Genomic DNA, 17,908 nt, shown 5'->3' with positions numbered 1-17,908 from the left:
TAGGATTCTTGCCTTCTAGAACTTTGATTTCACTAAAAACTTTGTTGGTCCATTTTAACAGCAAGGTGCCATATGTTTCCATAAATTCAGATTTTAGTAATGTTTATACATTTATTTCTATTCTGCGCTGAGTGGTTGGTATTCATATTGGTATGGGAATAAGATGAAGTACCTTCTTTCTCAAGAATTTATGCTTAATTCATCTTGGTGCCCATTGGGCACTCAAATAATGTAAGAATACTGTGAAAGCAGGCCTCCATGGTAGTACTTGGTGATAGAAGTGGTAATAGTGGCTGATGGATGATGAATAACATTTGGGGATTTTCTCAAAGCAACTGAGGCTGAATGTGGAAAAGTGCATGTAGGAGAAAGTTCCTAGACCTGAATGATTGTATCTATCAAGTGAGCAGTGAGAATGATTAGTTAAAATGTGTGATCTTTAAGCTTGTACTGAACTACTTTTTTTTTTAATGAGAGTTTTCTTCATTCACATAAGAAATATTTATTGAGAGCCTCCTAAGTGACTGGCACTAGTCTAGAAACTTGGGATACTCTGGTGAGCACTTTGTGAATTATTTCATGGGCCCTCATAAAAATCTCCTCATCTTTCCTTGACTCAACCTAAGCTGCTACATGAAGTTTTTTAAATAAGTTCTAAGAAAGAGAACTGGTAGAATTGATGCTGTGGGTGACATGTGGCCTAGAAGACCTGCTGTGATTGAGTATACCAGCACATTAATGAAAGAAAGTCTCAATTCACAGAGGGGTTTGATGACTATAAAAGCATAGAAATGTAAGTGTCATGGGGTAAACTTTGGCAGTCTCCATCTAGGAACTGGCTAGAGGAGAGAGAATTTTGGCCAATGGCTTATTTTTAGTATTTAGTTTCTGTTGGCAGTGTTTTTCCATACATGTGGAAGGCTACATTGGGCTATTATAGCTTGATACCAGTAGAGGTAGCTAACAACCCCTCTTTTCTCATACTGTGATAATCACATAAACTTGTGATTATAATTTGATGTTCAATGTAAGTGTCTCTACAGGGAGTCAGCACACTGCCTCTATGACAGATTTCTCATTAAAGTAATATATTGGCACCCTGATTTTATTCATCAGTCTTGTGAGCTTGGTTCAAGTAAATCTGTCCTTGAGAGAAGAATCCCTCGCAGGAGGTTGATGAATATGCTTTGTTGCCAGGGGTTGGGGGGCGGGGGACTACCTTCTCCATAGTGATTAATGCCACTCTGTGGAGCCTCCTGACCGCTGGTCATTTAGCCCTTCTGGTCATCACCAGACTTGGCCCCATGCCTTTCTATCCATTCTACCACTAGTTCTTTAACTCTAGAGGATGACCCTTGAAAGCCTTGACCACCAAACCCTAAATCAGAGGAGTAGATGTCTATATTTTAAGACCTTGGGGGCAAAAACCCAGTAATAAGTAATCTACTACTGGGTAATTATACATTTACGTACTTGGCTTTATCCTTATTTTCCAATGTGTAAGAGGTATTTTCATTCTGTGAGTAGTAACTAGATAAGGAAAGCCATATTTTGTCTGCATTTTGTAAGATGATACAGTCTTTTATATTTATAGTTATTTTTACTTAATTTATGACATATTTCAAACTTAGAGGAAAGTACAGGGAATAATATGACACCTGTGTGCCTACCACCCAGGTTAAATAGATGTTAACCATTTGCCACATTTGCTTTTGATTTTTCTTTTAATAATAACATGCCAAGGATACAGAGATGGTTTTCTCTTGAGCTTGCATGATATTGAACAAAAGCACACAGGTGTGTAGCTGGGGCTGGGTTTTCTGTTGGGCTTCCTAACAATGACAAGGCAGTGGAACAATATTCTGCAGCTACAGCGGACGGAATAAGGCAGCTTTGTCTCGGAGTTAAAACATACTAAGGAAAAAACCAAAACCCATTATGGGCTGGCAAAACCAAGAATGACAGCAAAAGTTGAGAAAGGGAAGGTGCAGAGCAGAGAGGGGCATGCGTATCTCAGGTCTAATGACCCCTACCGTGGCTCAGAGGGTATGAGCCAGGCCCTCCTAGAATGAGCAAGGGTCCCCACTAGACTTGGCTGGTGGTGTGTTGATTTGGGAACTCCCAACAGGATGTCTGGCCAGACAGTGAGCTGTGGAACCCTTCTCAGCCCCAGCCTATTCAGATACAAATTGGGGATATTAAAAGTACCTATTTCATAGAGTTACTGAACAGACTGAAGTAGAGTAACACACAATGACTCTATGAGCTAGTCTTTACAGAGGTGGGATTTGAATTTATATCTATCTGATTTTTAAGGATTTTTGAGCACGTCCTATGTGGACTATCCTTTTAAGAAAGGCAGAACCCACGGGTCTTTTGTTCAGTCTTGCCTAGTTTAAAGGGTATTACTGCAAATGGAAATGGATTTGAAGAAACCCCAACAGATCTCAGCACGAATGCTTATAATAATTGATGAAGTAGTCTTCCCCCGTAAGGCTGAAGAGGAGATGGGAATAAACTGAAAATTATAAAAAAGATGAAAGGAGAAATGGTGACGTTTCCTCAAATGTAGTGGAAAGAGTGTTTGGGGATAAGATAGACCACAGTTTGAATCTTTTCTCTTTCTCGTTTGCTAACTTGTGATCTTGATTTATTTACTTTTCTGCATATCATTAATTTTACCTGTGAAATGGGGAATTTTCCTTATAGGATTATCTGCCAAAGGGTTAAATGAAATAATTTATATAAATATTTGATAATAGTAAGACTAGCTAATATGTATTAGATGCTTACTATATACCAGGCTCTATGCTAAACTTTTTATATGGATTTTTTCTTTAACCTAACATGGCTGTGGGCAAGTATGCACGATAAATTTTAGATTCCCTATAAAGTACTGGATAAAGTAAGATATCAGTGAAAATAATGTTCGGAAGATACTGAGAAGTTGACTAAAGTTGTAAACTTTTTGCAGCAGATATCATGCTGAAAAGTTAGCATATCTGTGATAGTGAAGGTGTGGAAGTTGCTGATGAATTATGCAGGGAATGCAATAGCAGAGATACAAATGCACCTAAGGCAAGAAGATTAACAGTGTAAACAACTGTGGTTGTAGAGAACAGCCCCCTGCACCTGCCGAATAAGCAATATGGCAATGATAATGATTTGATGAGATACTTATTGATTACCTACTCTGTGCAAAGCATTTGATGAGTTCAGGAAATATTTCTGACACTCTCAGTGTGGATATTGACAGATAGATGGTTAACAGTGATGATAATAACAAAGTTAGTTATAATAATAATAGTAGCTTACGCATATATAGTGCTTACCATCTGAAAGGCAGGGTTCTAAGCACTGTATTATATTAAACTAATTTAATCTCATAACTCTATGAAGAGAGCACTTTACTTATCTCACTTTTGTATAGGAATACATTGATACACAGAGATCTCTCTTAAGTGATTTACTCAAGGTCACACAGCTGGATAATGGTTCCCATTCTTACAGCTGTGAGTCTAGCTGTGTACCAGGTACTTTACACATATACCTAATCTTCCACAAAACCCAGAGAGTTGAGGTGGAGTTCCATTTAGTAACTTGTCTGAGGTCACACTGCTAATAGGTAGAATTCTAATTTAGACTGGCCAGATTCAAAGCCTGTTTTGTTTCCATGATACCCTGCTGTTCTTTTGACCAATCTTGAAAGACAAACTGCAACAACAACAAAAAAACCCCAAACAAATCCTCTGAACCTCCTCTCCTTCTCTTACATACCTGCTGGTAAAGTTTTTATACTCAGAGGACAAAGGCAGATAAAGGAGATATAAAATTTTACAAATGTGAGGCTAAGAATGACCTTAAATCTTACCCTTAGCGTTTGTAGATGAGAACTTGGGAGAAAAATTTACACAAAGCTCAGATAACTGGTATGATTTCCACAAACACAAAGACTGGCAAACTTTTCTCTTTGAAGGTTGAAGGAAGATATTTCAATACCTAGAGGACATTAATTTATCAACAGACCCTTAAGCTTCAAAGCACTTTATAGGACATAGCACAGGCTTAAAAAATGATCAAAAGTGCTTTTAAAAGATAAAGGGTTTAGAACACAAAAGACAAGGTTAATGATTCTAAGTGAAATTAATTGGGAAATGACACATGATATTGTGAAAACTGGAAGGTGGAAAACATAAAACAAGTGGGATTTCAGACTGCCAAGATATGTAACACAAAGTGAGATTGGAGAGTGAAGGAAGAGTGAGCTGAATGCTAGAATTATTATTCTCATTAGAAAGGAGTTCAAAGTTTTCTTGGTTAATGATAGGAATGAATAATAGAAGTAATGAGAACAGTTGTTGTATTAAAATATGTTAATAATGTTAGAAAAACGTGAGAGCGAGCCAGACAGCCACTCATGATCCCTATTAAAAGAAGTTCAGAGTGAATGGTAGAAGTACTGAAAACAGTTGTATTAAAATGTGTCAATGTCAAAAAATGTCAGAAAAAGTGTTGGATTAATTATAGCTATTTTCCAACTTTATTAAAAAATAAAGAAATGTTGGAAAACATCGGTTCCCACTGGCTCCTGTTATTTTTATGTCTCACATCAGCACAGGCATACCCTACCCCCATTCAATTCTCTTGAACTCTAACAGAATTTGAGAAGGGGGATGAACTTGTCTGAGTGCTGAGAAACTTATCCTGCCTCAAACTCAGAAAGTTCAGTAAACGTGAACGCTTAACAACTTCTGTCTGAATGTATTTCATGCATGAATATAGATGGGAAGTTTCTAAAGGGCATTTTCCTGAGCTGAATTATTGATCCTATTTCAGGAAGTGTACAGGCTTATATAAGTTGGTGAAAATTTAACCAAGTAGTTTTGGATGCTTTTAAAGAGAGCTTTCCATCCAAAAACTGTGATTCAAACACCTTAATTTATTCCTTGAATCTTGAGATGGCTTGATATTATGGTTATTGGATGGAGCTCTTGTTGCTCTTATGATTTTTGTGATGGGTAGAACAATGACCATTTGGGTTTTCCAAAAAGTGTTCATTCAATGTGGCGATATGGCTGATTCTTAGCAGTCAGTGTTACAATGATGCCACCAAGATGCCCTTCAGCATGAGCCCCTTCCACGTCCCTCCCACCCACTTAAATGGGGCTTTCTATGTTTCCACAGTCTCTTCTCTTTTAACTCAGAATCAGTGGTTTGAGTAGAGTAAAAAATTATGGCCCACCATCATTCTGGGTGTGTGAGCTTAGACAGTCACTGGACCTCTATAGACCCACATTGTAATGATGTGTCTGTGTTTCTCTGAGACCAGACTGGCACAACAGTAAAACCTGTATTCCTGTGTGCGTGGGTGAATTGATGAGTCCTAGTCCCTTTTTTTTTAATAGAAATGATTTTTAAAATTCAATATGCTCTATGCCTAGTAACATGTGTGTTTGTTGACTTAATCACTTTCAAAAGAGGTTTTGAGGCCATGAACAAAAAGAATGTGAAGCTCAAAGGAGTAGAAACACATGAGGAAACTGGGATGGGCAGGGTATATTTAGGTGGGCCCCAAACTGCATGCTAGAAGTCCCTATTGCTTAGGCTGGCAATGTGTTGAGTGATACCGGGGTTATTAAAAAAGCAGGTATAAATTTTACTTTCCACCTTCAAGGAGAATGTATAATCTACTCCAGAAGAGAAGACCAGGACATAAGAACGAATTTGACAGTAGGTAGTACTGAAAAGGTAATGCTAAATTTTACTTGTGTGATGCGGCCTGTAAGTGTTAGGGGAGTGAAGGGTGAGTGAAGTATTTGAGGAAGTGTCACCAGAGGAAAAGGGAAATGATTCGAGCCTCGTTTGTTTATTTGTACCACCAATGTTAGGAACAGAGACAGGAGCAAAGTCCCGAAGTCCAACCTAATTCATGGGAATTAGGGTGTGTCATGGGAAACGATAGTTCAGGTAGGTGAGACCTGACTGTTTAAAAAAAGAATTTGAATATGAGGTAATAGGCTCTCAGGAGCTGAGTAGTCAACAGAGTGAAAAAGGATGTTATTAGCACTTGGGATTAAATAGATTCGATATCCAAATTGAAATGCCCAGGTTAATATGGAATGTAACTTGGGTGGGGTTAGAGTTGTAGATTAGGGATATCCATTGGAAGGAGGTGCTTAACGCTAGGAGAAAAAATAGAACTGAAGGCAGGCGGCTGAAAGGTGTGGCGGTAGAAACTCCCCCACAGTTAAAGGGGGAGGGAGGGAGCCCAAGAAGCAGTGGAGAGCTGAGGAAAGCAGAGAAAGGATGAGACGAAAGCTGGGATGGGGTGGGGTGCAGGGTGGAGCCCCTCAGGGAACAGGAGGCAGGAAACCATATCTGATGCTAGGCGCTCATGAGCTAAGGCAAAACATCTTTAAGTCAGAAGGAAGCAGTTGGAGGACCTGAAGAAAGCAGTTTAAATTTTTTTTAAAAGTCCGGGGTTTGGAAGTCAGAGGGCAGGGGAAAAAACATGCAAAAAAAGAAGGGAGTGGGGTATAGCTCCCTTAATTAATAATTTGCAGTAAAAAAAGAGAAATAGTATTTAAGCTTTCAGGCTCATTGAAATGAAGTGAAGCATTTTTGAATCAATTTTCTGACATTTTGACTATCCAAGTACAAAAAGCCTGTGGGAAGGTAAAACTCTAAACATTTTCTTTGGGAGACTCTGGGATATCCACATGCTGGGACACATCCTAGTCCTGCTTTAATCCTTGGCCCGATGGAAAATTTGGATTTCTCTTTCTTTTTTTCATGACCAGCATAGTTGCACTGCCAACATGCTGTAGCTCCTCACCAAGAAGCCTGATAATCAAAGCAATTTCTGTACCAACCAAAGAGTACAGATGATGACAAACTCTGTGACCAAGCTGGAATTAGTTGTGGAAAGTGCCAGTAACTTGCATTTGTTATCGGTTTCTGGTTGTTGGTTGTTGCATGTTTTGTTTGTATTGCAGCGTTACTATAGTAGCAATGGCTTTTTAGCAAACATTGAAATGTCTTCTGTTTTGTGTGCTGTTAATATCTGTATAAATTATTCTACGTTCTACATGACAGAGGTTTTTATCTTTCTTTATAAATAATTACTTGAAGAGAAAAGATAATTTTTGGACATCTCTCAAATTCATTTTCATTCTGGATTCAGGACTTTAAAAGTATAAATGTTTTATCTTTTTAACATCTGATTTATTTAAATAGTGTTATTCTTTGGCTAAGCATTTGTCTGATTTTTTTGTTTCCTTAATTTGGTTGATCTGTTTTAATCTTTTGTTTTAGCCTCTGAATTCCTATTCCTAAACGTTCTAAAATGGCAAATTAAGGTAATTAAAAAATACAGTTAAGCTCTAAAACTCTGAAGTGTTTGTCATTTACCTATTCCAGGCTTGAGATAATTTAAGCATCTTCATAAACTAGTTCCATTCCATCTGCTCTGTGAAGTAAGTTTCAAGTAAAGCCACGTAGATTAGGTTTATTTAACTTTTACTTTATTCATTGCAATGATATAAAATTTAAAAGTTTCCAAACAATGTGTAATTGGAATTAAAAGAGTTAAGATAAGCTAATTTTGGTGTTAGAATTTTGGAGCTCTGCTGTAGCCTCACTGTGGTGGGACAGATTGAAACTAAGACTGAGAAATGTAAAGATGGAGCAGGAAGGAAAGTAACCTTCTGTGTGAAGCAAGAACTACAACTGCCATTTCCTTTGTTGGCAAATGGTTTATGAAAGTAATCCATAAATCAATCACGTGGATAACATTGGACAAGTTCAGTAACAGTTGAGAGCTTAACGGAAAAACCACAACCCCAACGGTATCAAGGTTTTTAACCCTGTTTTGTAATTTTCTTTACTGGACCAGTTAGTTTGTTTCTATGATTCATATTATTAAAAGATAGTAACTCTCACATTTTATGTTCTGTAGTGGAAAGATTAATCAAATCATTTGTGTTAACAATGTAGTCTCAAATTCATGTCTACTATTATAAAACCTGTGCTCAGGTTACTGTTGAATTTTATATCTGACTTTCTATATGCAGTGTCTTACAAAAGTAAACTATTTAGGCATTAAAGTTAAATCTGGAGGTAATTTAAAAATGATGCTAGGAGTTGATTAGGGGCCATATATATAAATGTGTGTTGCATGTTTATGTGCATGTAGGAAGGGTTGTAGTTATAAGAACGGGTAAGAATGTTCTGGCTTGAATGGTGAGAGACTTTTCTTTGAAGCACAGAACAGCAATCAGATTCTTATATCTAGATCGGTGATCTAAATTTCTACTTGCTGATACCCTGATTTGACATCTCTAGCAGCCCTAGTTGTTCTGGGTTTTACATGTGCTCTTTGGTTGTAAAGTTTGCTGTGAATCAAGGTCACCTCAATAGATGTGGCTGTCCAGGTACAATCTAGATATGCTGCAGGTGGTGACATCATTCTTTCCCAATAGCCCAAAAGTGCATGGAAGAGGAGTTGTTTTATACAAATGGGAAAGCCTGACTGGTACAGTAAGGAAGTTAGCTGAAGTTCATCATAGAATCTCAGCATAGAATTATCCTTTAAAGCTTTTCCATCAACTTCTCTCCACAGAATTTTTAGTGATGACATATCCAGTCTGTGTTTGTATCCCTCTAGAGGAGGAAAACATACCACTTCTGAAAAGGGCCTTTTCTGTCTTTGCATAGTTTTGATCATTAGACAGTTTGTCCATCATTTGATCCAAATTGATCTTCTTTTGCTTTATTAGCCATTGGGTTAGTTTTTCTTCTGAGGCCAAAGCAGAGCAAGTGTGTCTCCTATTTCATGTGACAACCCTTCTGATGTTTGGCTCACTGAGTAGACTAGTCTCCAGAACAATCATCTCCAATTCCCTTTCTTTTCAAAGAGCTTCAGCTCTGCTATCATTTCTTAAAGTGTGTTGCTCCAAAGTCAAGCAATATTCCAAAAGTTATTTGATCAGCTTGAAGTAGAAGGATTATTAATGCAGCCCAAGATTGCTCTGGCTTTCTGGTGATTGTTGACTCCTATTAATCTCCTATTAATCTCACTTTCATTATTAATGATCAGGACTGTGCCACATTTATCTCTGCATCTTGCTTGTCACAGAACAGGCCTTACTCTGCTGTGCCATGTGTGGACTTACCAACATGTCTTCTGCATCTTCACTGAATTCTAAACCAATGGGCCAATCAAAATAGAGGCTCTGGGGGGTGGAGTCCAGGCATTGGTATTAAAAAAAAAGTCTCCCCATGTGGTTCTAATGAGCAACCAGGTTAAGAATGACCAATATAAGCTCTTAATTAAAATATTGAGCACAACACAGTTGAGGACAGAGTCATGTGCCGTATCATACCTCCCAACAGGTTGCCATTGGGCCATTAATAATTATGTCTTGTTGCCTTAACTAGTTTCCAATTTCTATAATTAACTGTCCTTGTCCTGGCTGCCAACCCAATTTTTGTTTAATTATGCTATATTATTGCTCTCTATCTTAAAAAGCAGAGAGCCTTTTAAAAAATATTAAATCTATTATACTGCTGGTTTAGATAACTTTTATATGGAAGCAGAAGGATGGAATGAATAATTGAACTTTGAAGATTCCTTTCCAAGTCATGTTTCTATGATTCTTGCAAACCACAAAGTCCTGTGCTGCAATGTTTTAAACACTCTTGTAGGCCAAATGCCACAAAAACGCCATTGTTGTAAGCAAGACATTTGTGAGTTTAGGAGCACAAATGGGCTGGACTTCATAATGTCTGGCAGAGAAAGCACTGCTCAGACTTCTCTAGATGAGAAAATAAGCTAAAGGAATGTTTGATTTCTTTTCTTCTCCCTCACTCTCTGATATGGAAAAGTTAATGAACTGCACAAAGATGTTATGCTAAAAAATGTGAAAAATCTATATTTATGCTAGAGCCTATCTTTCTTTGGCAAATGTACTTCTCAAAGTTATGTACTGGAAATGACTTGTTTGTGTTGTGAATTACTAACCATTATATTAGCTCCTGTTTGTTCTGATAAATGGAATTGCATTTCCCTCATGTATTATTTTGCATTAAAAAAATTGGGTTTAGGGCTTCCCTGGTGGCGCAGTGGTTGAGAGTCTGCCTGCCGATGCAGGGGACACGGGTTCGTGCCCCGGTCTGGGAAGATCCCACATGCTGCGGCGCGGCTGGGCCCGTGAGCCATGGCCGCTGAGCCTGCGCGTCCGGAGCCTGTGCTCCGCAACGGGAGAGGCCACAACAGTGAGAGGCCCATGTACTGCAAAGAAAAAAAAAAAAAATTGGGTTTATCTGGCTTATATTGAGTAATTAGGAATTGTTTATCACTTTGTTAAATCCTATAGAGACTTAAAAAAGTATAAGGTAGGGTCTTAGCTCCTCAGAGATTTGCTATCCCCTTGAGATTATTTTATATACAGAAATGAAATAACAGTACAAGACATTGTAATATTAAGTATAAAATTGAATGGTGTTAGACTTACAGTTAATGTTTTCACTATATCTGGGTAAGGGAGATAATTTTCTAATAAGAGATAAATTCTTTTTCTTTTTTTAACACCTTTATTGGAGTATAATTGCTTTACAGTGCTGTGTTAGTTTCTGCTTTATAACGAAGTGAATCAGCTATACACATACATATATCCCCATATCCCGTCCCTCTTGTGTCTCCCTCCCACCCTCCCTATGCCTAATACATATATACGGAATCGAAAAAAAACAAACAAAAAATACCCCAAAAATGGTTATGAAGAACCTAGGGGTGGGACAGGAATAAAGATGCAGACGTAGAGAATGGACTTGAGGACACGGGGAGGGGGAAGGGTAAGCTGAGACGAAGTGAGAGAGTGGCATGGACATATATACACTCCCAAACGTAAAATAGATAGCTAGTGGGAAGCAGCCGCATGGCACAGGGAGATCAGCTCGGTGCTTTGTGAGATAAATTCTTTTTAAAAAACTTGTTCATGTTGTTAATAAATGTCTTTTGAAAAATATACTATGTTGCATTCATATAGTATAAAAATGGTCTAACTTGATTTGGAAACTTACTAATTTGCACTGCACTTTGAACCCTTGTCTGGATTTGTGAAACCATTGGCTACTCAGAAAGCCCAGTACCAGTCCCCTTTAAGTCCATCTAAACCTAAACTGACTGAAGAAAATGATGTGCTCCTTCGAAAGTTCTAGGTTATTCTAGAATTGAATGTTTTGAGTATGCAAGGCAGTTGAATTTTGTTTGTTTGTTTAGTTCGAATGTGAATTTTATATGTGTGATTATTAAAAATAACTAAAGTATTTTGACATTAGGAATAGTTCTGAATTTATGCTTTATGAGCAAATAATTATAAATAAATTCCTGAACCTATACAGGACCTATATATGTTATTTCCTGTGCAAATGGTCAGGTTTTTTGCATTTTGCATTTTTTCATTTTTAAAAAAGGGTTCCTCCTGCCCTCTTCCCCTTCTCTTCCTGCCATGCTCCCCCGTGCCTCCACATACCTGTGGAATTTCTTCCGCGGTCTTTTGTTTTCCAACGTAATGCTTGATCTGATCTTTTTATTTGCCAGAGCTTTAACTGAAAATGCATGAAGAATCTCTGATTTTTATTTTCATCCAATGTATTTTTCTAAGGATTGAATGAGAAATCTAGAAAAATGTCTTCAGCTGAGTCAAAAGGACATTTTCTTTCTATAGTCTAAGCAGTGGTGTAAGGCATTTCAGTGTTTTAGCTCTGATGTTGATTCCGCTCTAGTCTACTGGTGAAATCAAGTATCTCACAAGGTTCCCCATCTATAGTGGACAAATGGGACTTTTTTGGATATGTACGAATTTCACTAAATTATTTGCACAGCCTTTTGAAAAATACATGTACCTTTCTTATATCATAGAAATTTGTATTTATCAAAACTCTTAGAGGCTATTTAATACTTTGCTTCTTGAAAAGCGGGCCTCTAACAAGCATCATCTTCTCCCCTGGAGCTTGTTTAGAAATTCAGAACCTCAGGCCACATCACAAAACTGCTGAGTCAGAATCTGCATTTGAACCCAAATGATTCATATACACATTTGAGTTTCAGAAGCACTGGACAGATCCTCTATTCTTATTTCAGTTAGGAGTGCCCTGAAGATTCTGGCAAGAGCAAAGAGGTGAGGAGGGAGAAAAGTATTTAATTAGGAAGCACAGTGCCAGTGCTTTTATACTTTTTTTTTTTTTTTTTTTTTTTTTTTTTTGGCGGTACGCGGGCCTCTCACTGCCGTGGCCCCTCCCGCCGCGGAGCACAGGCTCCGGACGCGCATGCCCAGCGGCCACGGCCCACAGGCCCAGCCGCTCCGCGGCACGCAGGACCCCCTACCCGGACCGGGGCACGAACCCGCGCCCCCTGCATCCGCAGGCGGACTCCCAACCACTGCGCCACCAGGGAAGCCCAGTGCCAGTGCTTTTATATGCATTACCTCATATGATCTTCCCAACTCTGCATGGTAAATATTATTTTTCACATTTTACAGGTGGGGAAACTGAAGATTGGCGGGACTAAAATTTTTTTCCAAGGCCACTTGGTTGGTAAAATGTAGAGCCACCTTTCAGATTCAGGACTCCAAGCACTCCCTTTTTCCTTTTTCAGTTATCTTCTGGGACAGTTAGCATTTACCCAGTCCTTATTAATTGGATTGTTGTTTCCTTATGGTGAATTTGACTTAGATTTGGGGGGTCTTCAAGACCTTCAAGGTCTTCAAGAAGCTCTTGAAGATTTCCTGAAACAAGGTATGCAAAGGGGCTCTTCCTTGTTAATCTCTGCATCTGAAGTTTGAGGTTTGATTTGTCCTCTTCCATATGTAACTCCTTTCTTTATGGCATGTCTGCCTTCCTCCCTCCCTTTCCTTCTGTTCTCTGCCTCTTCCTTCTTTACAATAGCTCCTGTTAAAATGGTTGTGTGTGTCTGTCATGAGTAAGAAGGCATATGTTGAAAGTATTTTATGTTGTAATTTTGCAACAGAAACTTGTCTTATTTCAGTGGCATTTTCAGGGAACTGTGGGGCTTTGTCACAAATGCAAAATCCAGTTTGAGTTCGCAGTGATTAGCACTGCAGGTGGTGATAAGCCCTTTCCTCAATTATATGCTAATGGTAAGTGAAGTGCTTTCAGCTGAAGCTAGTTATGGGTGGACTGTGTCACATCTCCTGCTTTCAAGCTTGCTTGCCCAAATCTTACTCCCCATGTCTGCCTAGTTGCCTGGTGCTTTCTTGTTTCCAAGATCTTTCTCATAGGAAGGATATCCTCCTCACATTGACATGTTAGAAATTAATGGTTGTCTTCCCTGGGTATTAGGGTTGTACAATGGAGGACAGTGGCCAGAGAACAGTGTTTAACACAAAGTGATGCATCTGTATCCTCCTTCATCCCCTACCCCGTGCCTAGCACATTGCCAGGCATATACTAATAGGTGTGAACTTTTTTTTTTTGGTAGAAGCTTTCTCTGGGTCATTGCAACAGTGAACTTCTTATTTGTTCATTTATTCATGCATTTATTTAAAAAACAACTATTATTAAAAATTTTAAAGTATTATTACAAATTAAATTACTAGGGACAAAACTTACTGAGGAATTGCTCTGTTCCTGGCACAGGGGTGAGGTACATAGAGGTAGATAAGACTCATTCATATCAACCTTCAAGGAGCTAAACCACAGGACCCTGGGGGCTTTGTCTGGAACCAGAAAGTTTCCTAGAAGCCTGTGTTGTGCCATGGGCCTTGACACTGGCATGGCCTATGCAAGTGTCTTCTGACTTTCTAGATGTCACTTTCCTTACTGAGTATATAAACAAATCATCTCACTGGAAGGGACTATTGAGGGAAGATAATATCTGAAATGGGTTTGCTATCCTTTGTTGTTATAAACAGTCACCATTTTGGGAAAACCGGTTTCCCAAAAAGGCTTCAGGCTACATGCCATAGTCACACCTTTAGGTTTTTCCTCCTTTATTCCCTTCAAATTCCTTGTCCTATTTCTGGTGCCGCTGGTGACCCTCCATGGGAGGGACACAGAGCACAGTCTTCCATTCTTATGAAATGCCTCCTGATTCTGTTCTGCCAAACCCATCAACCTCTCCGGCTTCTTCCTCCCCCAAACCAGCACATTTGTATAAGGGTCTGGGTGACCTTTGCTTTTGAACACTTACCCCAGGTGGAGTGAATCAGGAGGAGGAATGTGGAAGAGGAATTTGAAGGATGTGGGATGAGATGTTGGAGAAGGTACGGGTGCCGCAGCTGGGAGCCCCTCATTCATTCATCCGTTCATTTATTCAGGGAGCAGGGGAAAGGATCTGGTCTGCTTTGTTTCAAAGCAGCTTTGTACCCTGCTGTACAGTTCCTAGCTGGCCTCCCCAGCTAGGATGCACGGGTGGATCGTTAACTACTAAATAAATAAATGCCCACTGTAACTTGCCCTGGAGCCTGGTTCTTGGAATTGCTCCTCTGAGAAGCAGCTCAGTTGCAGATCAGTTCAGAAACTTAGTGTATCTGTCCTTGTGAGTTTTTTGGGTTTTTTAAAATAACATCTTTATTGGGGTATAATTGCTTTACAATGGTGTGTTAGTTACTGCTGTATAACAAAGTGAATCAGCTATACATATACATATATCCCCGTATCTCCTCCCTCTTGCGTCTCCCTCCCACCCTCCCTATCCCACCCCTCCAGGTGGTCACAAAGCACTGAGCTGATCTGCTGATCTCCCTGTGCTATGCGGCTGCTTCCCACTAGCCATCTGTTTTACGTTTGGTAGTGTATATATGTCCATGCCACTGTCTCACTTCGTCCCAGCTTACCCTTCTCCCTCCCCATATGTCCTAGTGAGTTTTGACTGGAGACTCACACTTGAAACCACTGTGCATTTTCTCTGTTCACATCTTGGCAGCTCGTGCTCTGCTCAGCACTTGCTTGAGCTTCTTAATGAATCTATTTGTCAGCTCCTACAGAGGACACCTGCCTACTTTTATGTATATCATTAGGGAATCCCATTGCCAATTACTAGAAGCAAATTTAGGGTAGTCTTTATTTTAACCTAAGCCATCCTAAGCAAAACTTGCAAATTTGATGAAAATTCATTAAATATCACAAAAAAATAAAAGACTGACGCTTCCATTTATTTATAAATTATTGTTATTGTGTTTTAATGATAGAAGATGGTTTTAAAGCCTCTCTCTTCCCCCATTCCATGTAGACAATTTTCCTTCCCTCTTTCCCAACTTGTCCTCTGTTCTTTCCCTTCAATACCTTTATTCCCAAACAAACGCCACTCAACAACAACAACAAAATCACAAAGCCAGGTAGTGTGGGTTTGTCTAAATTTAGATTTATCATCCTACCCTGAATGAGAATGGGCTGGAGGCCAGGAAAGCCTAGAATGTTGGAGGAGGACACTGCCATGAGTTGGCCAGGGGTCCCAGTTCCCCAGCATCCTGCAGAGGGTAGGAACTCAGAGCTGCACACTTTTCTCATCTGATCCTCAGGGGTTCAGGAGAAAATTGCATACTTCCCCAGAGCTGGTGTTATTTGTGTAGAACCCTAGTATAAGAGGTAGAGTCTTAGGAAGGATTAGACTATATGTAGTATGTTATTATAACCCCTTGGCTCTTTGGGAAATTCTTTATGGGTGCCTTTCCTCATTAACTGGACTTTTCCACTGTGCCTTTGTTATTGTCATAAATGCTGAGGTCCTGCCTGAAATTTGGCCTAGTTCCCAGATTGTACTACATGGTCTAATTTTTAGTCCTGATAAACAAAGCAGTTTGTATGCCCTGAGTTATCCAAAGGCGCCCTTGTAGTTCAGCAAGCCAGCCCCACATCAACTCAAAGAAATGCCCACTTTGGTCGTCCAAGGCCTCTGAAGCCCTACACTGAGATGAAGCAATGAGCCAAAGCTGAGGGCCTGCTCCCCAGCAGATAGCAGACCTTCAAGGGGGAGGCATAGAAGAACTTTGGAAGAGCAGAACTAGCAGACAAACAAATCATTAGGGATGCCCTGTGAAAGTCCCACTGAAATATATTTGATGTCTTTTTTCTTTTCTATGCCTTTCTTTTGTTTTACCTCTTATCTCTCTGGAGAAGATGTATACTAGATCTGTCTCCTTCTGTATAATTTTAAGAGCATTTTTAGTTCTTTTTCAGAAGTCACAATAGAAAAGTTAACATTTTATCTGGAACGATTTAAAAGTCTTTTATATTGTATGCATCTAAACACCCTGGAGAAAAAAAAATTAGTGTGATTAAATTAATCTCAGAGGGAAATTTATTTTGTTCCTCTGGTAATTGTCCAATATTAGTTTTTTGTAGATATATTACTATTTGTAGGCCACTTAGTAGCTCTAGAACAGTCTTTAAGATGCTGGAACACTAAACCAAGACCTGAGAGTGGAAAACAGAACAAGGTTTATGACATTGTCAGGCAGATTGCTTTGGGGCGAGACTGAGACCTTTCTGAAAGCTTGCTGCCACTGTCTGTGATTCTGAGGTCTAGATGGGAAATGACACTCCCTAGACAAGCCCTGTGACATTCTCCCTAGATTGAAAAGGCTGAAAGCGACTACTCTAGCTGATTGGATTAGTGTGCACCCTTTACTGTGCTTTGGTTTAGGGAGATTCTTTTCTTCACCAGCTGAAGAATGTTCTACGAGGGTCAGTGAGTTCATTGATCAAGAGAGAGTCTAAGGACTCCTTGTTTCTGACTCATTTCCCGGGAAACACATACCATTTGGGAGAACACATGACTCTATGAAGCATAACTTTTATGGGCAACCCTTGAAACTGCTCTGAGCCTCAGTTTCTTCATCTGTAAAATGGTGCTGAAATTGTAACAGCTCCCTGAATTTTTAGATTACCTGAGATGATGTATGTACAGTGCTCAGCACAGTGCTTGGCATATGTAAGGAGGCAATACCTGTTAGCTGGTGTCATTGTGTAACACGGAGACACCATTACACACACAGTCACACGTTCTTCATTCTGTGTCCAAGTCTTGGTGACACATGGGTCTTATTCATTTCCTTTGACCATGACAATGTTTAATCTGACAATCTTCAAAAAAAATTTTTTTTTAGCATCTTTATTGGAGTATAATTGCTTTACAATGGTGTGTTAGTTTCTGCTGTATAACAAAGTGAATCAGCTATATGTATACATATATCCCCATATCCCCTCCCTCTTGCGTCTCCCTCCCACCCTCCCTATCCCACCCCTGTAGGTGGTCACAAAGCACTGAGCTGATCTCGCTGTGTTATGCGGCTGCTTCCCACTAGCTATCTGTTCCCACATGCCACTCTCTCACTTCGTCCCAGCTTACCCTTCCACCTCCCTGTGTCCTCGAGTCCATTCTCTACGTCTGCGTCTTTATTACTGTCCTGCCCCTAGGTTCTTCAGAAAATTTTTAATTTTTTTATTCCATATATATGTGTTAGCATGGGGTATTTGTTTTTCTCTTTCTGACTTACTTCACTCTATATGACAGTCTCTAGGTCCATCCACCTCACTACAAATAACTCAATTTAGTTTCTTTTAAAACTTCCATTGTATATATGTGCCACATCTTCTTTATCAATTCATCTGTTGATGGACCCTTAGGTTGCTTCCATGTCCTGGCTATTGTAAATAGAGCTGCAATGAACATTGTGGTACATGACTCTTTTTGAATTATGGTTTTCTCAGGGTATGTGCTGTAGTGTGATTGCTGGGTCATATGGTAGTTCTATTTTTAGGTTTGTTTTTTTTTTTAACATCTTTATTGGGGTATAATTGCTTTACAATGGTGTGTTAGTTTCTGCTTTATAACAAAGTGAATCAGTTATGCATATACATATGTTCCCATATCTCTTCCCTCTTG

The 17,908-nt window shown here is 39.3% G+C and overlaps 1 protein-coding gene across 8 annotated transcripts in view; it reads left to right on the top strand.

Annotated features, from left to right (window-relative positions):
* Positions 1-17,908, top strand: part of ATP8B4 (ATPase phospholipid transporting 8B4 (putative)) — a 256,643-nt gene that overhangs the window by 37,678 nt on the left and 201,057 nt on the right. The window contains exon 1 of one of the 8 annotated variants that reach the window (XM_067746392.1): positions 12,408-12,515. The exons of the other annotated variants lie outside the window; for them this stretch is intronic. Coding sequence (XP_067602493.1) covers positions 12,513-12,515 — 3 coding nt within the window. The 5' untranslated portion in view covers positions 12,408-12,512. Of the gene's footprint in view, positions 1-12,407; positions 12,516-17,908 lie in introns of those variants that run through there. 8 annotated transcript variants of the gene reach the window in all.

This window comes from Pseudorca crassidens, chromosome 1, assembly GCF_039906515.1.
Source record: "Pseudorca crassidens isolate mPseCra1 chromosome 1, mPseCra1.hap1, whole genome shotgun sequence".
NCBI lineage: Eukaryota > Metazoa > Chordata > Mammalia > Artiodactyla > Delphinidae > Pseudorca > Pseudorca crassidens.
This window is presented reverse-complemented; position numbering and strand designations above follow the sequence as displayed.